This window comes from Astatotilapia calliptera, chromosome 4 (assembly GCF_900246225.1).
Source record: "Astatotilapia calliptera chromosome 4, fAstCal1.2, whole genome shotgun sequence".
Lineage (NCBI taxonomy): Eukaryota > Metazoa > Chordata > Actinopteri > Cichliformes > Cichlidae > Astatotilapia > Astatotilapia calliptera.
The window spans coordinates 1,521,349-1,547,500 of record NC_039305.1 but is presented as its reverse complement, the minus strand read 5'-3'; the positions used below and the strand labels follow the sequence as shown (position 1 = coordinate 1,547,500).

The window sequence follows — 26,152 nt, the reverse complement described above, 5'->3', positions numbered from 1 at the left end:
GAAAATGGGTTCGAGAGAGCGAACCTGCTACCCTCCCCCCCAAAAACCCATCTCCATAGAGACTGTGTCAGCTCCCAAACAGACAAAAAACAAACTAAAAACCAGCAACAAACAACTTAAACATAAACAATCACAAAGAAAGAACAATACAGTATCCACATCTGAACCAAAGAGTAAAACAGTGAAATGTGGATTATTAAATATTAGGTCTCTCTCCTCCAAGTCTCTGTTAGTACATGACTTAATAATTGATCAACAAATCGATTTACTCTGTCTTACAGAAACCTGGTTGCAGCAGGATGATTATGTTAGTTTAAATGAATCAACACCCCCGAGTCATTCTAACTACCAGAAACCTCGCAGCACAGGCCGAGGGGGAGGTGTGGCAGCAATTTTTCACACCAGCCTATTAATCAACCAAAGACCCAGACAGACTTTTAATTCATTTGAAAGCCTGATGCTTAGCCTCGTCCACCCCAGCTGTGAAACTCAGAAACCAGTCTTACTTGTTATCATCTATCGTCCAACTGGGCCTTACACAGAGTTTCTGTCTGATTTCTCAGACTTTATATCTAATTTAGTTCTGAGCTCAGATAAAATAATTATTGTGGGTGATTTTAACATCCATGTAGATGCTAAGAATGACAGCCTCAACATGGCATTTAATCTGTTATTAGACTCAATTGGCTTCTCTCAAAATGTAAAAGAACCCACCCACCACTTTAATCACACTCTAGATCTTGTTTTAACATATGGCATAGAAACTGAACATTTAACAGTGTTTCCTGAAAACCCTCTCCTGTCTGATCATTTCCTGATAACATTTACATTTACAATAATTGATTACACAGCGGTGGAGAGTAGACTTTATCACAGTAGATGTCTTTCTGAAAGCGCTGTAACTAAGTTTAAGAATATAATCCACCCACTGTTATCATCTTCAATGCCCTGTACCAACATAGAGCAGCTATCTGAATGCTACGCCAACAGAGGTCGATTATCTTGTTAATAATTTCACCTCCTCACTACGTACGACTCTGGATACTGTAGCTCCTGTGAAAACTAAGGTCTCTAATCAGAAGTACCTGACTCCGTGGTATAATTCTCAAACACGTAGCCTAAAGCAGATGACTCGTAAGCTGGAGAGGAAATGGCGTGTCACAAATTTAGAGGATCATCATTTAGCCTGGAGAAATAGTTTGCTGCTTTATAAGAAAGCCCTCCACAAAGCCAGAACATCTTACTATTCATCACTGATTGAAGAAAATAAGAACAACCCCAGGTTTCTCTTCAGCTCTGTAGCCAGGCTGACAAACAGTCAGAGCTCTTTTGAGCCAACCATCCCTTTAACGTTAACTAGTAATGACTTCATGAACTTCTTCACAAATAACATTTTTATCATTAGAGAAAAAATTACCAATAATCATCCCACAGATGTAATATTATCTACAGCTACTCTTAGTACCATTGATGTTAAGTTAGACTCTTTTTCTCCAATTGATCTTTCTGAGTTAACTTCAATAATTACTTCCTCCAAACCATCAACGTGTCTTTTAGACCCCATTCCTACAAAACTGCTCAAAGAAGTCCTGCCATTAATTAATTCTTCGATCTTAAATATGATCAACCTATCTCTAATGATCGGCTATGTACCACAGGCCTTCAAGCTGGCTGTAGTTAAACCTTTACTCAAAAAGCATCTCTAGACCCAGCAGTCTTAGCTAATTATAGGCCAATCTCCAACCTTCCTTTCATATCAAACATCCTTGAAAGAGTAGTTGTCAAACAGCTAACAGATCATCTGCAGAGGTTTATTTGAAGAGTTTCAGTCAGGTTTCAGAGCTCATCACAGCACAGAAACAGCTTTAGTGAAGGTTACAAATGATCTTCTTATGGCCTCTGACAGTGGACTCATCTCTGTGCTTGTCCTGCTAGACCTCAGTGCAACGTTCGATACTGTCGACCATAATATCCTATTAGAGTGATTAGAACATGCAGTAGGTATTACAGGTACTGTGCTGCAGTGGTTTGTGTCATATCTATCTAATAGACTCCAGTTTGTGCATGTAAATGGAGAGTCCTCTTCACACACTGAGGTTAATTATGGAGTTCCACAGGGTTCAGTGCTAGGACCAATTCTGTTTACATTATACATGCTTCCCTTAGGCAGCATCATTAGAAGACATAGCATACATTTTCACTGCTATGCAGATGACACCCAGCTCTATCTGTCCATGAAGCCAGATAACACACACCAATGAGTTAAACTGCAGGACCTGGATGGCCGCTAACTTTCTGCTTCTTAATTCAGATCAAACTGAGGTTATTGTACTCGGCCCTGAAAAGCTTAGAAATATGGTATCTAACCAGATGCTTACTCTGGATGGCATTACCTTGGCCTCCAGTAACGCTGTGAGGAACCTTGGAGTCATTTTTGACCAGGACATGTCCTTCAACGCACATATTAAACAAATATGTAAGACTGCTTTCTTCCATTTGTGCAACATCTCTAAAGTTAGAAATATCCTGTCTCAGAGTGACGCTGAAAAACTAGTTCATGCATTTATTACTTCCAGGCTGGACGACTGTAATTCATTATTATCAGGAAGTCCTAAAAACTCCCTGAAAAGCCTTCAGCTGATCCAAAATGCTGCAGCAAGAGTCCTGACAGGGACTAGAAAGAGAGAGCAGATTTCTCCTGTTTTGGCTTCCTGTTAAATCCAGAATTCAAAATCCTGCTCCTCACATACAAGGTCTTAAATAATCAGGCCCCATCTTATCTTAATGACCTTGTAGTACCATATCACCCTATTAGAGCACTTTGCTCTCGCTCTGCAGGCCTACTTGTTGTTCCTAGAGTATTTAAAAGTAGAATGGGAGGCAGAGCCTTCAGTTTTCAGGCCCCTCTTCTGTGGAACCAGCTTCCAGTTTGGATTCAGGAGACAGACACTATCTCTACTTTCAAGATTAGGCTTCAAACTTTCCTTTTTGCTAAAGCATATAGTTAGGGCTGGACCAGGTGACCCTGAATCCTCCCTTAGTTATGCTGCAATAGACGTAGGCCGTAGGTCCTCCCCTCATCCCCAGCTGGTTGCAGCAGATGGCCCCGCCCCTCCCTGAGCCTGGTTCTGCCGGAGGTTTCTTCCTGTTAAAAGGGAGTTTTTCCTTCCCACTGTCGCCAAAGTGCTGCTCATAGGGGGTCATATGATTGATGGGTTTTTCTCTGTATGTATTATTGTAGGGTCGACCTTACAATATAAAGTGCCCGTTGTTATGATTTGGCGCTGTATAAATAAAATTGAATTGAATAAAAGTCTAAACAGTTAATAAACATTTTTATGAACCTTGTGATCAGAGGTGAAATCCACAGTCACATCATGATCCTCTGTGGATTTCTCCACGTGAAGCTCCAAGTTTTTAAACAGAGAAGCTGATAAAACTATGTTGTCAAAGAAAGAAGCAAAGTTACTGCATCCAGCCAGAAACCGTCCTACACAGACATCAGGCGGCGGTGGGCGTGTCGGGTTACCTGCGTGAGCCCGGCTCACCGTGTCAGCCTGTCTGTACGATAACGGCACCATCGACTGTTTCCTGTAGCAGCAGGTGGAGCAGGCCCAGGACTCCGCCTGCATCCTCCACGTCATGGTGGAGGATGCAAAATTAAATCAATAATATTTTGTTGTAAACAGCTGAACGACAAAACTTTGTAATACAAAGTCAAGAGTCAAAAATCAAATTTAAAACATATTTCTGGTCATTTTGTGACATCACAGATATTTATTTCAACTTTGATAAAGATGTTTTTATAAATGTTACAAAAAAAATATAAAAACTCGTTTTGATTGTTTTGGTCAAAACAAAACATTTTTTCCACTTTTGACATTATATCAAATAAAATTTAGCATTTAGCTAATTTGATACTTTTTAAAATTCATTCTAACATATTGATCAGTTTTAATATTTAATTCAACAATAATGTAAGTAAAGCTGCTATATTTAACACTAAAAGTATTTAATAAAATAATGACTGTAGTAGTTGATTAATATAAAATTATTTTAATTTAAGAGTAATATACAAATATTGTTTTTATTTATCTAAACCTTCTTTATTATCGTGGATTTTAAATATTTGACACAAATATTTATCATTTTTATTGTAAATTTAAAAAAAAATCATATATATATATATATATATATATATATATATATATATATATATATATATATATATATATATGTGAATGAATGATAGTTAGGATATGCTTTTGCTAGATTATTGATTGTTAAATGAATTATGAGAACGTCGACGCACAGCTGTGATCATAAACATTTCCATTGTAAACACACACAAACAGCAGGTTCATTTTCCTTTAATAATTCAGAAAAGTTCAGAAAAATTATTCGAGGTTAACATTCAGTGAAAAGCCGTTTCCTCCGGGGGGGGGGGGGGGGGGGGGGGGGACAGTTTTCATGTGTCAGTCATGTTGGAAGGAAAATGTAATAAAAACATTTCAAAAAAATTTAAAATTACATGTTTACAGTGTCCAGGGATGGGGTCAGAGGTCAGGGGTCAGGCCTGGGGTCGGGGGCCGACGTGGGATTCAAATAGAGGCTCTTTAAAACCATGAGAGGTGAAACGGTCGAGGCGCTGAAGGAAACAGGAGAGAGTTAGTGTTCTAACTAAAACAGCTCAAACGCGCTTATCAAAGTGATTAACGAAGCTTCTGCTGGAAAGACGCGAGAGCACGACGTCATCCGTCTTTCTGCCTCCGGGCTGATCACAGATCAGCTGCTGAGTGATGACAGCGGGGTCAGTAAAGTCCACGGAGCAGCTTCGGTCGAGTCTCGACGCCATACGCGCTCTGAAACGTGGCCGCCGAGCCGAGAGGCGAGCTGAAGAACACGCTGTCCTCAAGCCTTCCTGGCAGAAAAGGTTATAAAAAGTAATCAAATCTGCAAAAATAAAAAGTGTCCTGAAGCGTTTCTGCACGGCAGAGAGTCTGCGACACCGACAGGTGAGACACAACCAGCCGCAGGTGGCGAAGAACCTCCGCCAGGTTCCTCAGATCAGGACGCTGGACACCGGAACCCGAGTGGAGCGCCCGCTTTTCGGCACCACGATCGGCTCATCTGTTAAAAACAAACAAACACGACAAGTGTTAGGAGTCACGGCAGAAATGATGTCACAATTTCACCTCCAATCAGCTGCGAGCACAACACACAGGGGCGTCTCACCTGTGGGGGCGTAGTTCTCGGCTCGCTCGCGGTCTCTTTCGATGTAGACTGCGGTCCCGAGGAAGAAAGCTCCGCCCACCACAGCCACAAAGGCGCAGAGCAGCATGGAGAACTGCAGAGACCGAAACTGCCACAGGAAGGAGTCGTTCTTCCTCAGAGAGTCGGAGATCTGACACAGGAAGAGGAGGGGCCAATGTTCAAGATGGACGTCGATCATCAGTCAGCAACAACAGCCTGTGTGTGTGTGTGTGTGTGTGTGTGTGTGTGTGTGTGTGTGTGTGTGTGTGTGTGTGTACGTACCACTCCTATCAGGTAGGGACTTCCTGCGTCTCCCAGCAGGTGAGACACGACGATCTGCAGAGCCTCGGCTGTGGAGCGTCGAGTGGGGACGACTACGTACTGAAACAGACGGAGAATCACTCGTCGTCTTCACTTTCTTTAATATTGTAAATTCTGCATTTTAGATTCTGCATCAGCCAATCACATTTAGCTGTAATCAAATTCATTTGGTTGCTTTCAATTATTTTTATTTTTTCATGTCACCATCACGAGCTATCTGTGAGTAATCAGGAAGTTCGCGTTCGAGTCCAACAGGAGACATCTCTCACCAGAAGAATATCCGCCACGATGGCCCAGTTCATGGACAGGAACGTCTCCCCGAAGAAAATGAAGACCTGGAGGGACGAACAGAAAAGATATCAACGAACAACCAGCAGGTGGAGCTGTTCTAAAGGTGTGTCAGCCATCTTTGTGTCGTGATTAATGCTGAAACTCAAACACTGACACCTCCCACGACCCTCTGACTGCTCAGATGGATGCATGTATGGAGGCTGGACGTTAAATGGTGACGGGTGCGTGGACAGATGCGTGGACGGGTGCGTGGACGGGTGCGTGGACGGGTGGCTGCGATTCTATGCAGGACTCACATATGTTGCGACGGTGCTCGCCTGGGCGAACATGATGGCGAGGTAGAGGAACGGTGCACAGAGGAGCAGACCGGCGGCACAGACCAGCGGGTCGGCTCGGGCCGTCTTCTTCCTCAGCTGTCGGCTCACCTGCACGCCGCTGGCCACACCCAGCACGCCGGTGACACAGGTGATGGCCCCAAAAATCAGACTTGAGGAGAAAAAAACCCCCCAAACCATCAGGATGCTGCATTCCTCCATCGAGGTCGAATTTAACAAGTAACCGCCCGCCCCGCCCACCTCAGGTGTAGAGTCACGTTTACCTGTCTGAGGACTCGCAATGAGCCTCCATGCAGGGAGCCCTCTCCCCGTTGAAGACGGCCGCCCTGAAGAGGAACGTTGGCGCCCAGAGAGCCAGAGAGCCCGTCACAAACGCCACGGCCGTGAAGCCGAACGTGGACAACATGAAGCTGCGGCTGCGGAGGAGAGAGATGGAAACCAGCTGAACGTCAAAGCATTAAAACCACGGCATGGCTTTACCAAAGAGACGCCGTGACAGAACGGCGTGAGCTCGGCTGTTTTGGGGGGAGGAGAGTATTTAAGTGAATCATCGTGTGAACGTGACAGCAAAGCTCTTCCTCTGCCCTCTAACCCTTCACTGAGTCCTCATCCTCATATCCCAGTATTACAGCACTGTGACGAAACCAGAACCAAGCTGGACGCGGCCCGTCAGAGGGAGCAGAGTCCCGTTATTAAACCCAGTGAGTGGGTGAGTGTGCACAACAGCATCTGTGTGCTTTTCCTCAGCAGCGCACACGTCAGATATCACTCTTTTGTTTCAGAGTCTCAGTATTCAGTCCGTTATGCGCCATGAAGAAATGTAACGTAGGATCGTGTTGTTCACTGGGAGTAGTCGTGGATGTTGCCCACAGGCGTCTGTTCACAGGGTCGAGATCTGATGGGAACCTAAAAGCTGCTCAGACTTCAGGTTTATAAGCCGACCCGTCAGATTGACCCGGAGAACAGCTCCTCCGCCCTCTAACCGAAGACTTCACCCTCCTATCAGAAACGTGACTCAGCTGGCTTCCCTTGGCCTGAGCTGCCACGCTGTGTTCAGAGGGAACCGCATATTTAAAACCTGCAATTACACAATTACTCAGGCCCTCATCGCGTTTGCTCATTTTTGACCCGGTCATTTGCGCTTGGTAGTTTGAGTCGGTCATTACTGAAACGAGCTGGCTGTGTCCTTGTTTAGCCCACGAACAGCAGACCAGAACCTTCCTCTCCCATCAGGACGAGACTGCAGCTTTGCGCCGAGTCGTTGTCGAGATATTCAGAGCCTGCAGCTCACTGCAGCATGCATGCATGTTTCTGACTGATGGATGGAGACGATGTGATCAGTGATGAAGATTCTGTCGAACGCGACTTTATATTCTGAGCCTAGAAATAAGCTGAGGCCAGAGCGTCTTCTGAGAATAGCGGTGACCTACTTCTTGCTGAGATCGCGCAGGTCGGCGAGCCAGCTGGTCTGGTGCAGGCGATTCTCGGGTCGGGCCTCGACGGCTCCTCGTTTCGGCTCCTTCACCACAAACAGCAGCAGCAGCACAGCGATCAGCCCCAAACCCGGAGTCACCTGAAGGAGGAAGGACAACGCAAACGCTCATCAGCTGGGGGAAACAGCAGGAGACCACACAGCTGCAGCAGATGTTTGCCTGGCTCACCCGCAGCGCCCAGTGCCAGTCCTTCGCCCTGCTGCTGACCTGCGAGCCGACGATGTAGCCGAGACCGCTGACGGGAGGAGGAGACAAAGAGAGGTCAGCTATTCGCACTTCCTGTGTGACAATGAAAACTCCCAGGAAGTTCATTCATGCTAACCACATAAATATTTTTATTTTTAGTCACTTTTAAAGCAAAAATTGTGGAACGATACAAACAGAACACTGAATATTTAATCATATCAATAATAATGATTAATAATAGTAAATGTAGTAACAAAGACTGCGAGGGAAGTTTAATGACATGGATTTTTCAGGTGCGATTTAATAAACACCAATAATATAAATATTTAATTTAGTTAGAATTTTGAGTTTTCACTTTCTGGATCATCGTTAACACGTCTGCAGCTACCTGCCGACAGGGATGGCAAAATAAAAGATGGAGAGCATGTTGGTCCTCTTGCTCTTCACGTAGAGGTCGGCGATGATGGTCGGGGCGATGGTGGAGTAGCTGGCCTCGCCGACGCCGACCAGGCCTCGAGTCAGCAGCAGCGCCCAGAAGTGCTGCGGCAGGAGAACACGTGCGTTTGTGGACATTCAAACCTTCACAAAAGTTTTCCTCCTGAGTTCAAACATTTCTCTCACCTCTTTGGGCGTGTAGGAGCTGGCGAGCGTCACCAGCGACCAGAACGTTATGCCGCCACTCATGATGTACTTCCTGTTGTACCTGTCGCCCAAGTAACCAAACACAGGAGCCAGGAACATGTAGCTGCAGATAAAAACTGGAAGGAAGCACAAAGGTGAGAGCTGGAGTCAGGAAGTGAAACACCTGAAAACGTGACCAAAGAGCACCTGTGGTCATGTGACTGCAGTCAGTATTTACCAGTAACTGTGAGACAGAAAAACCCTGTCCCACAGCACAGGTGCACTCGAGAAGGTTTGTATTTAGGTTCGTTTATGGTTCCAACATGAAGACCACTTCTACCAACGTGCCAGACATTTGTCGCTCGCCAACTCTCTGAAGTGAACGACGCGAGTGGGTTTTTTTTTTCTCTCTCTCTCTCTCTCACTTTTTTCTGCACGCGAGCCTTGTGCTTTGCACTGGGCAGAGGGGGGCGGGGCGGTAGTTACACTCGCAGTAGCACAGGAACAGAGCGGGAGGGAGAGAGAGAGCAGGGACAACAAGGTCACATTAGAAAGGTATAGTAATCATCCACAACTATTTTCAGCTGTGGATAATAAAGGATTCAGAAAGTTTATTCATGCAGGTCCATATGACAGAGAATGTGCATCTTCTTTTTGTTTTCATATTATAATTTATATTTAATTGTGTTGTGGTTTGCTGTGTTTTGTGTTGTTTCACTTTAAATTTGTAAAAGGAAAAAGCTGAAATTTTAAATAGTTGGTTTTTGTATTATATGATTTATTTATTACATTTTATGTGGAGTGAATAAATAAAAGTATATTTACGGTGGCCCCTACAAAACACGTACAAAACACAACAGCAGTGCTCCAGGATGCTAGGGGGCAGTGTTGAGCTTTTGTTACCTAGAGGCTACACAAGCCAGCAAGTACCAACGACTGGATTTGGTGTGTGGTAGTAACAGGTACATGAACAATCTTTTTTAAATTATTTGAATATATATGAGTGCCTGTGTATAAATACACAAACAATACACACATGCTTTCAATTGTGTAATTTAAGTGATCTAGTAGCTCTGCTTTGAAGTTCAGTTCATGCTAGAAATGTGTTTTGGAGTTTGTACGTGTTTTGTCTGTAGGGGCCACCGCATATATTTATATATAAACATATATAAATAAAACCACGTTTTTTTTTTTACATTATAATTCCTTTTGTGCATAATTTTATATTGTTGTTGTTAATAAATTAATTAAAGCAACAAAACAACCTGAAGAGCCGGTTCTCTAAAAACAGCCGTCACTACAACGGGCACAAATTCTTTAGTCTGACGCTCAGTCAAGTAACACGTGACCATAACCATTAGCAGCTCATCGTGTTTGTCTGCAGCAACATTTGTGCTGAAAATGGAAAGAAAACTTTCTTTTCATGAAACATAAGTCCTGCTACATGATGAGGGGGTGGAGTTCTCCTCCTTACCTGTTTGAAGTAAGCCAGACTCTGTGTCGCTGATCCCAAAGTAGTGCTCTATGTCAGGGAGAACACCTGGTGGACAAAACAAACGTCATTTACTTCACTCATATTTCACTCACCTGCACCTCTGGCATCAGAAGCAGGTGTTACAGAAATAACTTCCACGCATGCATTGGACCAACACGTGAATCTTCGCACGCATCGCTCACGTGAATGTGAACAAACGTCCCCGGCAGCAGCGTACCTGCCACGGTGAACCTGTCCATGTAGTTGAGCAGGTTGATGTAGCAGAGGACGAAGACGATCACCAACGCCCGGCCTCTGGACACCCCGCTGGGCGACTCCTCATCTGGCTGCTGATTGGCCGTCGCGGTGCCCTGATCCTCCGGACCTTCCGCCTCGCTGTCAGAGGAGAAGAACGGAGCAGAGTCCGACATCGGCTCGCCTCGAGACATGGCCGCCGCTGGAGAGAGATCAGATAGTTATTACTCACTGATCCGTCGCACTGACCCGCGGGGGCCACAGGGCCCCGTTCTGGGTCCTCTGCCAGACGGACGCTTCACTAAATCCTCCTTCTACCGGTGGTTCAGTCAGTTTGTTAGCAGGATCGCTCAAACAGGTGTGACTCCAAACTGATATCGAGACATCGCTCACCTGCAGCAGACAGCAGGAAGTGACAAAGTCACGCAACAGCGAGTGTGAAATGTTTGCTTTCCATGAACAGCTCGTCGAACGCGATGTTCTTCCTTCGTTGGCAGTTATACTGCTCACAGAGCAGAACTACATGGATACAGTTAATATGTGTATGAAGCCTAAAAGTGCAAACGCGTCTTCAAAGAAGGTGAAACCATGTGAAGTTTGTGTAAATGGTGGTGTTCATGTTTCCACATGCAGAGGAGGTGAATGCTGAAAAGTGGCTGGAAAATCCAGTTTATCTACTGGTGAGGTTCTTGAAACTTCCGGGTGAACACATGACGCCGTACTCACAAACCTGCTCCGGCAGCAGAAAGCTCTGCAGGAGCTCCGAGGATGAAGGCAGGAGAAGAGGAAGAAGCGGAGAAAGGAGAAGCTGACTGAGTGAAACCGCGGCCATGTGACGCTCTACACGAGCACAATCTGCTGACACGGTGAACATCAAACGCTCTGCCGCTCTTTTCTTTTTGTTTTGACTTTATTGAATTAAAAGTGCGACTCTGAGGGGGTCCATCTCTCCCTCTGCTCAAGTAAAGGCACTTGGACATCAGAGGAGTGGAACTGAATGCTGGCTTTATGACTATGATTACATGCAAATAAACTGAAACAGTCCACCACCCTGGACTCTGTTCAGCACCAGTCATCCATCCTTACTGCTCTTAAATGAGCTCATATTTGATTCAGGCTGATGTTTTGCTTTCATACAGAAGGAAGTGCTCCTGTTAAGTGACTCCAATAAAGATAAGACATGTCCAGGTGACCCTTTGCTCATCTTATTGATCAGTGGATGATTGGATCCTCATCAATACCAGGGTGCTGCTGTTGCTCTGCACTCGTGCACAAGTCAACAAAAGGCTATTTGAACAAGGCAGCAGCTGACGAGGTTAAAGGAGAGGAGAGCGAGCACAGCACCAAACTCCATTCAAATGTCTCACACTTTTTCTATTTTGCTAATAAACGTCATTCAGCTTCAACACGTTCTCAGGAATCTTGACATAAATTCAATATTAATGTTTAAAGTGTGTTTAAACTGTGCTCCGATCTCCATTCAACGTGTTCCCAATTAGGAACTTTACTTTTAAAAGGCTCAAAGAAGATTAAAGGTCTTAAAACTCGCTTTGTAATCATCACAGCTGTGTTTGTTCTGCCATCAAAGATAATAACAGTTAATGATATTGACCTGAAATGTGGTTTAATACCTTTTAATGCGTGCTGCGTTAAATTCGGCTCTTTTATTGCAGAGTTAGGAAATGTAGGTACAGCCAGGCAGCGCAGCAAAGCCCGAACACCAATGGTAAAATGGTAAATGGCCTGTATTTGTATAGCGCTTTACACAACCTGTCATCCACCCATTCACACACTGGTGATGGCAGCTACATTGTAGCCACAGCCACCCTGGGGCGCACTGACAGAGGCGAGGCTGCCGGACACTGGCGCCACCGGGCCCTCTGACCACCACCAGTAGGCACCGGGTGAAGTGTCTTGCCCAAGGACACAACGACCGAGACTGTCCGAGCCGGAGCTCGAACCGGCAACCTTCCGATTACAAGGCGAACGCCCAACTCTTGAACCACGATCGCCCAAAGAACATGCAAAAAAACCCTTTTATGTTACTTTTTTATCAGCTGAGATTTTTCAGAGCACATTTTAAACCTCTGCTGATAAATTCGGTTAACATTTGATTACATTTTTAAACGCGTTTTGTTTTAGCGGAGATTAAATGATAAGTTCTTGAAGGCTTCTTTAAGTAAATCACCGAGCGGTCAGCGCTGATAAACGAGTCAGGAGCAGTAAAATCTAATTATCTCCGATAAGGAAAAATCAAAGCCACCCTAAATTCACTGTTTTTTAAATGGACCTCTGCAGCGCAGGTCTGTGGGCCCGCTGTTGTTGTTTACCTGTGAGGATGAGTCAGGCTGGCGCTTCTTCTTCTTCTTTGCTCCAAATCTTCACTTCCTCTCACAAAGCTAAGAGCTCGTGACAGACTCCATCCTGACGCCGTCAAACAGAAACACGAGCCGTGCGCCGGGTTAGAGAAGTTAACGCCAACGAAGCGTTTAAAGCCCGACGCTCCAGGACAGACACTTCTTTCCCGGCGCCATGACACCTCTGACGGCCACTTCCGCTCACATGACGCCATGACCCGCTTACCGAAATTCACGTGACAGAATCAATCCCGCGATCAGCCGTGATGTGAGTGGGTGGAGAAGCTGATAGTGGTTCAGTAACGTTCCGTGGATTTATCTCCAACCGTGAAGTGACGCAGAGTGGGTCCCCCTCCACCCGCTGATAGAAACACTATAAGAGTAAAACTGGGCGGAGGCTGCTCATGTCCGCTTTCATGTTTTAAATCAGGATTTGTTTTTGGTAACTTTATTTCTCATAAAACCGAAATAAAAACAAACATTTCTTAAATAGTGAATTTAAATAATAATAATAATAAAATTGAACTTTTTTTGTTGGCAAAACTTCCCTTTAAAAAAATTACACTTTTAATAATGAAATGGTGACTTTAATGCAGACATAAAAAAGCTTTTGCTAAACTTGGCTTTTCGTTCTCTTTTGTGAAAGAAAATAAAGAAATTCTCATAAATTGGTCATTTTCTGACACACCTTTTACTTTAAAGGGTGAACCGCAGCAACATGCTAGCAACTGAAGCAATCGCGAGGTTTTTGCCGACCAGTTGGGGGATACACTTTTTTCCTTAGTGACCGGTGGTTGCCACGGTGCCAGCGACTGTAGGGCAGTGAGTCTGTGACCGGATTTGTTTGTTCCTACACGGTCACCGACATCATCACGTCCAAAAAAGCCAACAGGTCATTTCCTTCACATTTCATCAAACACTGTAAACGTCACCTTTCAGGACCAACTGTGTCCATCTTTTATTTACAGTACTCTTCCACATTCACATTGAGCCTCCAGGGCGGCCATGTTCTTGCCCTTTACAGGTGGAGGTTTTTCATCATGACCTCACTCATGCACATAATGTGAGGTCAGCTTGTTTTGCTTTTATTTGATTTTCATAAAAATAATACTCACAAACAAAAACAGGAAGTGGCTTCAGTGTGGACACAGAAAGGTTAAAGACCTGATTGGTGCGCTTGGATTTTGCTGTCATTTTGTCCGTGTCCCATCGTCAGCACCTGACAATAAAGTGACCTCTGAAATGATCGCAGTGACGCTTAAATAAACCGTAGAGCTGAAGTGGGCGACTCAGACCCAGACTTCGATGATGTCACCGTCCTCCATGTCGAGCTGCGCCGGCGTCTGGCTGCCCGTCACTTTGGAGCCGTCGAAATGGAAGCGCACTTTCTTCTGATCCTTGTTAGACATCTTGGACACGTACTGGAAGAAGATGGACCTCAGCGGCGCCTCCTGAGGAACAAACAGACGGCGTCATTACATCATCGGCGTTAACGCCCTGCTGTGAGAAACAAGGAGAAGGAGGAGGTACGAACTCTGTGCAGAGAGAACTCCTGAGAAGAGTCTCTGTCTTTGCTCTGCAGCCTCACAGTGATGATGCTGCCATCACCGTCTGACTGGCTTCCATCCTCCGCCGCCATGACCACACACTCTGAACACACAAAGAAGAAAACATTTTGCACTCTGGGACTCCATCAGAGCAGCTTCACATGAATCACAGTTCAAAATAATCCTTCTTTGTCTGATATCACCCTCTGGCCACACACAGGAAACGGTGCTGGGCAGAACCCTTTCAACATAAGAGTCCCCTGCTCAACACAGTGAGCCAGTTAATCTTTATTATCACCGAGCTGCACACCAAGACAGCTTCAGGACGGTGGGAGCTGTTATTGTGTCGCTGATGGAGGTGGTTACACCTCTGAAGCAGTTTTTCTGTCCTCCTGCACTTTAAATGTTTTCTGGTCTTTTACTGTTGCTGAGCTGCTCGGTGCGTTCGCTCTGTTCTGATTGGTGATTTGGTCTCTCGTACCGTTTGATTGGCTTGTTTTGGTCCTTCACCCTGATGATGACCTCCCCCACCTTCACCAGCATCTCTCTGGACCTCACGTTGAGAGTTTCAGTGAACAGCAAATACAACAACTACCAGTTGAACCCGTGGAATCGACCTCGGATCTTGTTGAGCGTTTGTTTAAAATCCACGGTGACGCCGTGCGGAGGACAAACTGCAAACAGGGGCTCTTTGCGTTTGGGACTCACCTATAATGTCGGCGATGCCGAGGCCGAGCTCGCTGATGGTGGCGCTCGTCGGCAGCTCCTCTTCCTCCCTCAGCAGCAGGAGGCGAGGAGGCGGGACATTTAGGATGACAGACAGCTGCGTCACCACATCGCTTAAAGGCGTCGACTAAAAAAAGACAATCAATCAATCAATAACTGACAGGATGCTTAAACATACATTACGTTAAAAGGGCCCATAATCCTCTGGGTTGGGTGTCTGGTCCCCGGGTCAGTACTTCTCAATCAATGTGACTCTGACTGCTGTGGAGGCGGAGCTTAACACACCTGCTGAAACGCGGCACAGTGGCCTTTTATTAACCTGCGCTGCTGTTACCTGTACGTACCGACAGCACCGGGATCTTGTGGATCTCAGTCCTGCAGCGGATCTTAAGCGGGATCTCTCGCACTGAGGAGCTCTCTGACTCCGGCTCCGGGCTCATGATGATGACGTCATCGTCCTCATCGTCGTCGTCCACGCGCACATACTCAGGATGTGACATGGGAGGACCTCGGCGCCGTCTCGACAGGCCGCCCTGAGGCTCTGGAGAGAGGAGGGAGCTCACCGCCCGGAGCTTCTGGTCGATCTCACTGAGGCGGGAAACAAAAACAAAGCCAGCGCTGATCTTTAGCGGATGTGTCTGGAGAACGAAACAGGAAGCACACACGCGGACTCACCTGAGCTTCTGTTTCATCGCCCTGGACTGTTTCTGTACGGGACTCTCTGGAGGAGGAGGGGACGGACAGCGCACGGCGTCTCTGAAATAAAGCAAGAGGCTCAGCAACGAATTCAAACTAAACTCGGCTTAAAGTTCGGAAGCTCGGGCACGATGCGGGTTCTGACTCACGGCCGCTGCTCCGCCTTCTTCTGCACGTGTTCATCTTCGGAGTCGCTGAGGGTGACGAAATGCACCGGCTCGGTTCGAGATGAAAACTCCAACAACAAACTGTCGTCTGCGTCGTCATCTGCTCACAGACAGGAAGTGGTTAAAGCCAGAAAATCACCCGCTCCTCTGAGCGTGGATAAAAGCGCGTCAGCTGTTACCTGTGTCGGTCTTTTCAGTGAGCAGCGCTGCCGTCGGCTTCAGCTGCAGACTGCTCTTCACCTGCAGACACAAAACACAGGATCAGGACAATCTAGTTCATGTGATACAGGTTGATGTTGCATGAAGATGTATTTAAGCCCCTCCCACTGAAGGGACACAGCACTGCTCTACAGTGAATCACAGCTTAATGTCTGAGGAATGCATGACACGTCATTTATATATATGTACAATTTTTTTTTACATGTTTTTCAATTCAATTTGACTCACAGAGGAAAATCACAAGAACAGCTGATAGATTAAAGTATCATATTTATCTAATAGACTCCAGTTTGTGCATGTAAATGGAGAGTCCTCTTCACACACTGAGGTTAATTATGGAGTTCCACAGGGTTCAGTGCTAGGACCAATTCTGTTTACATTATACATGCTTCCCTTAGGCAGCATCATTAGAAGACATAGCATACATTTACACTGCTATGCAGATGACACCCAGCTCTATCTGTCCATGAAGCCAGATAATACACACCAATGAGTTAAACTGCAGGAATGTCTTAAAGACATAAAGACCTGGATGGCCGCTAACTTTCTGCTTCTTAATTCAGATCAAACTGAGGTTATTGTACTCGGCCCTGAAAAGCTTAGAAATATGGTATCTAAGCAGATTCTTACTCTGGATGGCATTACCTTGGCCTCCAGTAACACTGTGAGGAACCTTGGAGTCATTTTTGACCAGGACATGTCCTTCAATGCACATATTAAACAAATATGTAAGACTGCGTTCTTCCATTTGTGCAACATCTCTAAAATTAGAAATATCCTGTCTCAGAGTGACGCTGAAAAACTAGTTCATGCATTTATTACTTCCAGGCTGGACGACTGTAATTCATTATTATCAGGATGTCCTAAAAACTCACTGAAAAGCCTTCAGCTAATCCAAAATGCTGCAGCAAGAGTCCTGACAGGGACTAGAAAGAGAGAGCAGATTTCTCCTGTTTTGGCTTCCTGTTAAATCCAGAATTCAAAATCCTGCTCCTCACATACAAGGTCTTAAATAATCAGGCCCCATCTTATCTTAATGACCTTGTAGTACCATATCACCCCACATAATGTATTTTACTGAGTTTCTTCTGACAGAATCCAGCTCCTCTGAAGTCTGACAGCTGAAGCTCAGAGATACAGTGTGATGTATGATTCTTGGTCCATGTTGTCCGGCTCACTTTAATCCAAACAAGCTTCCATGGCTCTTATTGGCTCCTTACCTTGTTGGAGTAGATGGGCACGGGGACAATGGCTGACGGGTCGAGGATGCGTCGGCGCTTTGGCGGTGGCTTTGGGAGTGGAACGTCGCTGCTCTGAACCTGAGAACAGAGACAGAAGTAAGAGAAACGTCCAGCACGAGACGCCTTCAACAGACACCAGGGGCCAAAATATTAGGAACACTTCTATAACGTAAGGCAGCACAGGACTGGGGTTATAGTTAACTAAAACTAAACTACGAATAAAACTAGATGTCAACAAAATATTTTTGTTAACTAAGATACAAACATAAAGTCTACACTAGACAAAACCAGCCAGGAGTAGTCCCGGGGCAGACCCAGGACACACTATATCTCTCGGCTGTTCCCCCGGACAAGTTGGAGAAGGTGGCTGGGGAGGTGGGAAGTCCAGGCTCCTCTGCTTAGGCTGCTGCCCCCGCGACCCGGCCCCGGATAAGACGAAGAAGATGGACGACCAGAACCACTTGAACCAACGTTACTACAGTTAACTAAAGCTAAAAAACACCGTTAGTAAAAAGAGCTTTATTTAAAGTTTAACTTCAGTGCTCAGTGGGAGCAGCATGCTCAGGCTCAGCAGTCAACCCTGCTTAAAAACACTTTGCTGACTTTAAACACCTCCACCACCATCACGCCAGGTTCCTCTGATAAAAGTGTTTGATTCTTCTGCTTTAATTAAATATCACAGATGTATCTAATAAAGTGGCATGTGAAAGCATGTGTTCCTCAAAGCCCCAAAGTTCACACAGAAATGTCACAGTACTGAGTTTAAAAGTGAATCTTCCTGCTGCTCCCTGCAGAGATCACCACAGCAGCTCATGTGCCTCCTCCTATCCCAGCACACTCCTCTGTCACTCCAGCCCTGCAGCTCCATCGTCATCCTCCGCACATGCTCAGACCATCTCAGCCTCCCTGACTCTGAGCTGTCCCTCTGATGTAGTGATGGGATTTCCGGCTCTTTTTAGAGATCCGGCTCTTTCGGTTCGGCTCACTAAAAAGAGCCGGCTCTTTCGGCTCCGAACCGGCTCTTCAGGTTGTTTTGTTGCTTTAATTAATTTATTATTAACAATAATATAAAATTATGCACAAAAGGAATTACTAATGTAAAAACAAGTGGTTTTATTTATATATGTTTATATATAAATATATGCGGTGGCCCCTAGAGACAAAACACGTACAAACTCCAAAACACATTTCTAGCATGAACTGAACTTCCAAAGCAGAGCTACTAGATCACTTAAATTACACAATTGAAAGCATGTGTGTATTGTTTGTGTATTTATACACAGGCACTCATATATATATTCTAATAATTTAAAAAAAGTTCATTTACCTGTTATTACCACACACCAAATCCGGTCATTGGTACTTGCTGGCTTGTGTAGCCACAAGATAACAAAGGCTCAACACTGCGCCCAGCATCCTGGAGCACTTCTGTTGTCTTTTGTACGTGTTTTGAGTTTTTATGTGCTTCTGAGTTTTTATATGCTTCGGAGTTTTTACGTGCTTCGGAGTTTGTACGTGTTTTGGAGTTTGTACGTGTTTTTACGTGTTTTGGAGTTTGTACATGCTTCAGAGTTCGTACGTGATTTGAAGTTTGTATGTGCTTTGTCTCTAGGGGCCATCGTAAATATACTTTTATTTATTCACTCCACATAAAATGTAATAAATAAATCATATAATACAAAAATCAACTATTCACATTTCAACTTTTAACTATTTAAATTTTCAGCTTTTTCCTTTCACAAATTTAAAGTGAAAAGAACACAAAACACTGCAAACCACAACACAATTAAATATAAATTATAATATGAAAACTAAAAGAACATGCATATTCTGTCATATGGACCTGCATGAATAAACTTTCTCAATCCTTTATCATCTGCAACCGAAAATAGTTGTGGATGATTACTATACCTTTCTAATGTTGTTGTCCCTGCCTCTCTTTCTCTCTCTCTGGCTCTGTTCCTGTGCTACTGAGTGTAACTACCGCCCCTCCCCCCTCTGCCCAAGGCTCGCGTGCAGAGTGAAGCGGAAAAAAAGTGCGAGAGAGAGGCTGAGAGAAAGAAAAAAAAAAACCCCCACGTGACGGCTCGCGATAAGGAGCCGGCTCGCGTCGTTCACGTCAAAGAGCCGGCTCTAAGAGCCATTTCGTTCGCGAACGACCCATCACTACTCTGATGGACTCGTTTCTGATCCTGTCCCTGCTGTTCAACATCTTCACCTCGGCCTCCTCCGTCTTCAAACCACGTTAAAGCTTCTTCCCCCTCGCGCTACTCTCCACCTGCCTGTACTGGTATTTCCCCCTGTCTAGTGCACCGTCTGTTGTTTTGCGTAACTGACCCCAAAACAAACCAAACATCAACAAGAAGTTTAAAAGTGATTACATTTGTTTAAAAGCAGAGCTGGGTTGTAGTTTAACCTCGCAAAAAGCTTTCAGCGATCCTCGGCGCAGTTTTTCTGTTGTCTTAACGCCATCGGCAGAAACAAGAAAGCGAAACTATACCTGACTTTTATTTTGAAGCGCTCTGATTAAGGTTAGCTAACGTCGCGCTAACGCACAGTTAGTCGATTTAAACGGACTTTCCGCCAAAGCTGCTCACCTCCGTCTTCCTGTAGGTCTAATCAGGAGGCCCCTAACCTTCTAATTAAACACAACATTCATGATTTCAGTAACGTTTCATCACTAAAAAAGCACCAGCAGACCTGTCACCCACTCACCGCTTCCGCCATGTTTGTTTCTTTCCGCGGGGCGCCGCAACATTCACGGACTGTGGGATATTCTGCCTCAGTAGCGGCAGTGCTGCCTTCAAGGACTCTAGTGGATCCGTAACTGTAAAACTTGTAGATGCAAACTAACAACAACTGATATCAGACACACTGAAGGAAAAACTAAGGAACCAGTTTCAGTATTTTCAAGGTTATTTGGAATTTCGGAGAAAAAACTTAAAGAAAAATCTGCTTTCTGCAGAGAAAAACAAGTGTCCAGTTTACAAGAACAAAAAAAAACTAGCAAAAATATATTTTTGAGGAAAAAAGGTTGAAAATTGAAGGATTATAAGAAAAATTCCCAAACTTATAAGAACAAGATCAAATTAAAGTACTTTAGAGTATGGAATTTATGTGGAAAAAACAAACAGGTGAGTTTACTAGAATTAAAAACACTTCATTTAAACATGGACAAACTTATAAAACAAGCTGTGAATTTAAGAGAAATTCATATAATATTTTAATATCACAAAAATAACAAATACAACAAAATCTCATTAATATCTGGTAATATATGAAATGGAAACACTACGTTCCTGAGATCAGTGTGAATGAAAACAAAGCTGGAGATTGTCGTCCTCCAAACTGCACACTGACAGTTTGTGTGATGTTTCAGATGCTTCATTAAAATAAATAAAGAGAGGAGCACGTGCGTGGGCTCCTCGTGCTGCCAGGAGCACATTAAAAGAACTTTCTTCATGTGGAGGACTATAAATACCTCAGAGTACACATACACTGGGTTAAAAACACCACTGCACTTTACAGGAAGGGCCAGACTCGGCTCTATTTTCTGAAGCGGCTGAGGTCATTTAACATCTGTCTGACAATTCTCAGGATTTTTTGTTACGGTCAGTGCGATCCTCTATGCTGCTGCATGCTGGGGCAGCAGGTTGAGGGTCGCAGACCCCCACAGACTGAATAAACTGATCCTCAAGGCCAGTCATGTTGTGGGGACGGAGCTGGACTTCCTTAGGGTGGTGTCGGAGAGGCTGGTGCTGTCTAAGACAAAGACAATGTTGGATAACACCTCCCACCCACTCCGTGACGTGCTGGCTAGCCACAGGAGCACGTTCAGTGAGAGACTGAGATTACCCATAATGCACCACTGAATGACACAGGAAGTCATTCCTGCCTGTGGCCATCTCCCTGTACAACTAATGCACAGTTACACCCTGAGCAGCTCCTTCATCTGCTGCACCCACGATGTGGGACGGAGATTTCACAGGTCTTTCCTTCCAGCTGCTGTCGGTCTCTGCAGATGACCACACCTGTGCAGACTCACACAGTTGTAGCTGTCTCCCTGATGTGCAATTTTTCCTACTATGACAAAGCATTTTACTCTTGTTGTGTAGCACGTTATTCTATTTTTAACTTATTGTTTTTCTGAACTCTTGCTGCTCTTAAACTTGGCCACAATATTTTTGGCAGTGACCAACGTGTGGGACTAATAAAGCTTTATGTCATCTCTCTGTTAAATTTGTAAGCTCTGAACATATTGTATGGTTTAAACAGTTCAGTCTGTTGCTGTCCTGGAGCAACTGTAACCCACATAATTTACTTAGGGACGAATATTCGGATTCTATTGATTGTCGTGTATTAATCTGACTGAAGCACCTGGTTTTCTTTTAACCTTCAAGTAAACACAGCTGGAAGTCCAAGCATGACCCGAGGACGGTGACCCCAGGACCTGTACCCTGCTTCTGCTCCTCGTGCAGATCACGTTTCCACGTGTCACAGCTTTTAGTTTCAAACGAGAGTCGTGTGTTTCACCGACTTCCTGTGCGTCTGTACTTTGGAGTCATGCTCAGTTTTACACAAAGAGAAGAGACGTGGACACAAACCTGTGCACAGTTTTTTTAAACAACAAACACGAACACGTAAAAAAACAAAACAGTTTGAATAAAACATGAATGAGTTTTTTTTACTTCCTGAAAATAAATTAAAAAAACGTTTTTTTCTTCTTCCTCGAGTGCTTCCTGCTGTTCAACATCTGATCAGCTGATCAATACAAATCCCACTCTGATGAGAGCTGACAAGAAACAACATCAGTCCCAGGGATACAAGCATCAGACTGAGGAACACGTGTTCTTATAAACATGGACGTTTGGTCCCACCGCCGCCGCTCACTTCTTCTTGTTCTCTTTGCAGGCGACCACGTAGCGCTGGGCCACGTTGAGCGGCGGTGAGTAACCGTCAGGGTACGACGTGTCCTCAAACAGCACCGAGTAATCGTCCTGAGGCTGCGCACACACACGCACGCACGCACACACACACACACACACACACACACACACACACACACACACACTTTATTAACAGCTCTCAGTCACAGTTTCTGTCTCTGCGGCTGAAGCAGCTGCAGTTCCTCTGATGTCCACTAGAGGCTCCTATAATGAGTCAATCCCCACAGACTGTACAGAGAAGATGGAAGCAGTGTCTGTGACATCACCCAGTGGTTTTCGGCTGATCAGCTTTGGCTCTAAGTCGGCGCGCCGTCACTTCCGACGCCAAAAGCCAACGTCACAGTAACAAAAACACGAATGTTTGGAAACCAGAGGATGACGTGACAGTGGCCACGTGCATCTTTTATCTACAGTCTATGCAGAAGCTATAACGACTCTGGAATAAACGTTACACAGAATAAACTCATAGAGGATAAAACATGAAAAGACTTTTATTAATCGGCGTTCCCTGAGCCGAGGCTGACCCGTCACAGACGCGCCTGTCAAAATAAAACCTCACCCTGTGCGGCGGCGTGTGGATGAGCGCTCGGTAGAAGCAGGTGGTCTGAGGGTAAAGGGCCAGCACCAGCTGGTCCTTACTGAACAGCGCCTCGGGGTCCGTCTCCGGGTTGGCTTTCCACTGCGGCAGAGGGATGATCCGCCGTCTGCTCAGCATGTGCCGCCTGCTCGCTCAGAAAACAAAGAAGAAGAAGAAGAAGCAGGAGGAGCAGATTTGTCACTTTTAGAGAACAAGCTGCTGAGATTCTCCCACAGACCCGGCACAGTTTACTCCTCTGTGACAAGATCAACACACGTTTCGCGCGCTGAAACATACAAGCCCCGCCCACAATCACTGCATTCATGAATGAGTCAGAGGCGTGGCAATCAGGTTTAAACCGTCCCATATAAACCAGCCTCTGATTTTAACGTCTGTACACTGATCTGAAAAATGATGGAAACTGAAAATGGAGGAAAGTCCACGAAAAACAGGCGAAGGGACAAAAATCTGCAGCACGAGAACGACTCTAAGAAGAAAGACGACGAGGAAAAGCGGGAGGAGGAAAACACTGAGAAGAGACGAAGAACCAGAGCAGATGTAAAATCCTATAAACACTTGCTTCTGGCTAAAGCTGGGAGTCGTACTCGGCCTCGCTCACAAAGCCTCGCTGCGGTCCGAGCTTCAACGTGAAAGCCCTTCACGTTGTTCCTGTCAGAGAACATAACGAAGAGGAACTCACTCTTTGCCCTCCTCGTCGATGTCGTCCACTTCGTACCTGCAGGGGGAGCAGAGGAGGCGTCAGAGGCTGATGATCGCATTACACCACGCAGGCGTCGCCACAAACGGTCACGTGTTCTTACTTGTTGGTGGAATGGTTGTAGCTGACCACCTCAGCCAGGATCCACTGCTCGTCGCCCTCCACGCTCTTCACCCTCGCCGCCACCTTGTCTCCCTGTTTGGCTACGTAGTCACTGCTCGCAGGGGTCGCCCCGCACAGAGGAGGAGGGCTGGAGAGGGAGGAGTCACAGAGAAGATGCTACCTCAGAAAGTCAGCCGGAGCACACCTGAGCATCGGGTACAAGCTACCGACAAGCCGGTGCCGCTCGCTGCTCATGGCGGGAACAGAAGAGACACTCGGCGGATAAACGTGACGTCCTCGTTTTTAAAGAGAAGATGCCTCACCACCACCGTTTAACGTGATGGTGAAAGAAACGCATAAAAGCCTGAAATAAAGACGTGACCTCACAGGAAGCCTGGGCGAGGACACAAAGCTGCTCTTTAACACCATCTGAGGTGTTTCCATGGCGCTGTGGGGACGTCACTAGAGCCCAATATTGTGGCCACCGGCGTTGGGGCAGTACCACCTACCTCTCCCCCGGCTTCCCGATCCACAGAGGAAGTGTCATGGCCGACTGCTGGAGGAGCGTCATGAGGACGCCACGCCTCATCGTCTTCCTGGGAGGGTCACTGTCGCTGTAAACGCCCGCCATCTTTGCAGCTGCAGACAGACAGACAGGTGAGTTTTGTGTCACATGAAACAGGAAGTCCAGCTGCAGATGTGAGAGGCCGAATACCGGACACGCACCTATCCGCCGCTCCTCCAGCAAAGACTTGATTTCTGCGATCTTATCGAGGGCGTGACGCAGAATGCTGAGAGGCGGAAGGAAAAGACACAAAAGAAGAAGAAAAAGGTGATTTTCACTCACTCTTAGTAGAAATGTGAAAACGAACAGGCTAGAAAGGCGACATGAACGGAAACCCGAGCTCAGGTTGTTGGGCCGCCTGTTCGTGCAGTGACCTCACAGCAGCCATATTACTGGTCACATGATGTCATTAAAAAGGCTCCAACAGAGTCTCAGTCTGTACTCAGAGGAAATTACTGCTTATTGCGCTTCAGTCATGGTGTTCATGCATCTGTCCCCCTTTATTTTTTCATTTGTATAACCTTTATTTAAACAAAACAGTAACAAGCTTGAGACTGGAAGTCTCCTGTATAACATATAAGTGAGATCACCATGATATTTAAAGGTTAAAGGTCATGCTCAGTGGCCCCTCACCTGCACTCCGCCTCAGCGTCTGCCTTGGCCGTGGTGTAGAGCCCCCTCAGCTTGGTGCGGTAGTACGGAGAAGCTGCAGGAGACACACGTCCACGTTTAGGACCACACGACAAATTCAGCACATGTGCTCAAAGCTGCTGACACTCACTCTTGTTCTCAGTCTGCATCCTCTCGTGCGTTTTCTGGATGTTGAGCAGGTTGTGTTCACTGCGTGACCTCTCCTCCTGAAGCGGGCCGAGTGCAGGTAATTAGGATGTGATCAAAGCTTGACCTGATCAATCACAAAGGAAGCGGATCAATACTGACCTGTGTCTGCTTGATGAGCTGGTGGAGCTCAGTGAGCAGCTCCGCAATCTTGGGGTCAGCGGACATGATTTAACCTGTGAGGATGTGGAGCATCAAACAGCAGCGCTTAGTTACAACATACAAAACCTCATTTAAAAAACGTCTACTTTAAGGCGGTTTTAATGACGGTGAACACTTCACAAAGCACAAATAGTCTGAACATTTCGATCACCGCGGTCATAACATACTGGATATAAAGTTCCGAATCAATACTCGTATGTAACATAACTGAAGTCGTGCTCTATGTGTGTTGGGTGTTTTCTGGAAAACACGGGATGTCTTAAATAAAAGATTTCTGAACGGGGTTTGGTGTAAAGTTCGCTACAGACAAAAACGGCTCGGAAATGCTTCGTAACGCCAAAAATCGGATTAAAGAAAACCATTAGCAATATATATTCAACTCAGATAGATCAATGATCGGAATAAGCGTCATATTTCCCTCAAAACCAGCTCCCAATCCTCCTCACCGAGCTGCTTTCTTCTATTATTTGCGCTCAACTCAGGAACCGCAGGTACTGGCCTTCTGTTCTTCTTCTTTGGTACTAATCGTGTGCAGCAGTTTCGGTGAACACACTGCCACCAACTGGGAGGAGTGTGGTACTACATACACGGGGCGCTTAAAAAACGTAAACATTTTACTTTAAAAATTGTATTTCTTTTTGTTGTACTTATGTGACTTTATTATACCCTTTGTAGCCATTCATTATTTATCTGTAATTTATTTGTGTGCAGTTATTTTCTGGTTTTTAAAGATTTTCCCAGCTCTTTGCTGTTATTTTTTTGTGTACAAACATTTTGTCTCTTTCCCGTTACCTGTGCTGTTTACAGTTGCCTCTGTGGTAATCTAGTGTTTCCTTGGAGGAAATTTGTGATCCTTTGTCAAGATATAGGGTGGGGTAAGAAGAAGGAGACAGAGCGAGTTTAAAAATGGAAATTTACAAGAAAGAAATATTTAAGAAATATTAAACAGAAAATGTGTGTGTGTGTGTGTGTGTGTTTTTGTGAACTTGCAACTATAATGTCACAAATTCCAGTTTCTTCTCTCCTAGCCTGACCCTGTGTTTTGATTTATGTTTTTTTACTG

The 26,152-nt window shown here is 45.3% G+C and overlaps 3 protein-coding genes across 4 annotated transcripts; all 3 read right to left on the bottom strand.

Annotated features, from left to right (window-relative positions):
• Positions 1 to 4,354: 4,354 nt before the first annotated feature.
• Positions 4,355 to 12,873, bottom strand: spns1 (SPNS lysolipid transporter 1, lysophospholipid). The gene is made up of 13 exons (XM_026163878.1): positions 12,560 to 12,873; positions 10,213 to 10,431; positions 9,975 to 10,040; positions 8,501 to 8,637; positions 8,268 to 8,419; positions 7,862 to 7,928; positions 7,631 to 7,773; positions 6,464 to 6,616; positions 6,162 to 6,351; positions 5,844 to 5,909; positions 5,536 to 5,634; positions 5,236 to 5,404; positions 4,355 to 5,130 (listed from the first exon to the last, which is right to left on the bottom strand). Exons 2-13 carry the CDS (start codon positions 10,421 to 10,423, stop codon positions 5,063 to 5,065), a joined length of 1,521 nt encoding a protein of 506 aa, XP_026019663.1. The 5' UTR covers positions 10,424 to 10,431; positions 12,560 to 12,873; the 3' UTR covers positions 4,355 to 5,062.
• A 635-nt stretch (positions 12,874 to 13,508) lies between these two features.
• On the bottom strand, positions 13,509 to 20,001 carry nfatc2ip (nuclear factor of activated T cells 2 interacting protein). The gene is made up of 9 exons (XM_026163882.1): positions 19,898 to 20,001; positions 17,162 to 17,260; positions 15,902 to 15,962; positions 15,705 to 15,822; positions 15,535 to 15,615; positions 15,204 to 15,447; positions 14,842 to 14,986; positions 14,121 to 14,236; positions 13,509 to 14,037 (listed from the first exon to the last, which is right to left on the bottom strand). Exons 1-9 carry the CDS (start codon positions 19,907 to 19,909, stop codon positions 13,876 to 13,878), a joined length of 1,038 nt encoding a protein of 345 aa, XP_026019667.1. The 5' UTR covers positions 19,910 to 20,001; the 3' UTR covers positions 13,509 to 13,875.
• A 1,860-nt stretch (positions 20,002 to 21,861) lies between these two features.
• sgf29 (SAGA complex associated factor 29) lies at positions 21,862 to 25,652 on the bottom strand. Of its 2 annotated transcripts, none has more exons than XM_026163883.1 (10): positions 25,536 to 25,652; positions 25,030 to 25,103; positions 24,872 to 24,947; positions 24,724 to 24,796; positions 24,252 to 24,316; positions 24,035 to 24,164; positions 23,527 to 23,673; positions 23,406 to 23,441; positions 22,688 to 22,850; positions 21,862 to 22,185 (listed from the first exon to the last, which is right to left on the bottom strand). In XM_026163883.1, the coding sequence occupies exons 2-10, from the start codon at positions 25,093 to 25,095 to the stop codon at positions 22,069 to 22,071; spliced, it is 873 nt and encodes a 290-aa protein (XP_026019668.1). In that variant the 5' UTR covers positions 25,096 to 25,103; positions 25,536 to 25,652; the 3' UTR covers positions 21,862 to 22,068. The 2 variants fall into 2 exon arrangements, with proteins under 2 accessions (XP_026019668.1, XP_026019669.1); XM_026163884.1 differs by lacking the exon at positions 25,536 to 25,652 and adding an exon at positions 25,257 to 25,520.
• Between the last annotated feature and the right edge of the window lie 500 nt (positions 25,653 to 26,152).

Coding starts and splice junctions, on each gene's coding strand:
- nfatc2ip (XM_026163882.1), bottom strand. Junction 15,823..15,901: donor CACTGAAAAGACCGACACAG/GTAACAGCTGAC, acceptor GTCTGTGAGCAG/ATGACGACGCAGACGACAGT. Junction 15,616..15,704: donor AAGAAGGCGGAGCAGCGGCC/GTGAGTCAGAAC, acceptor GCTTTATTTCAG/AGACGCCGTGCGCTGTCCGT.
- sgf29 (XM_026163883.1), bottom strand. CDS start 25,095: ATGTCCGCTGACCCCAAGATTGCGGAGCTGCTCACTGAGCTCCACCAG. Junction 23,442..23,526: donor TACAACCATTCCACCAACAA/GTAAGAACACGT, acceptor CTCCCCCTGCAG/GTACGAAGTGGACGACATCG. Junction 22,186..22,687: donor TCCACACGCCGCCGCACAGG/GTGAGGTTTTAT, acceptor GTGTGTGCGCAG/CCTCAGGACGATTACTCGGT.
- spns1 (XM_026163878.1), bottom strand. CDS start 10,423: ATGTCTCGAGGCGAGCCGATGTCGGACTCTGCTCCGTTCTTCTCCTCT. Junction 8,638..9,974: donor GTCTGGCTTACTTCAAACAG/GTAAGGAGGAGA, acceptor GCTTCCTTCCAG/TTTTTATCTGCAGCTACATG. Junction 5,131..5,235: donor CGAGAACTACGCCCCCACAG/GTGAGACGCCCC, acceptor TGTTTTTAACAG/ATGAGCCGATCGTGGTGCCG.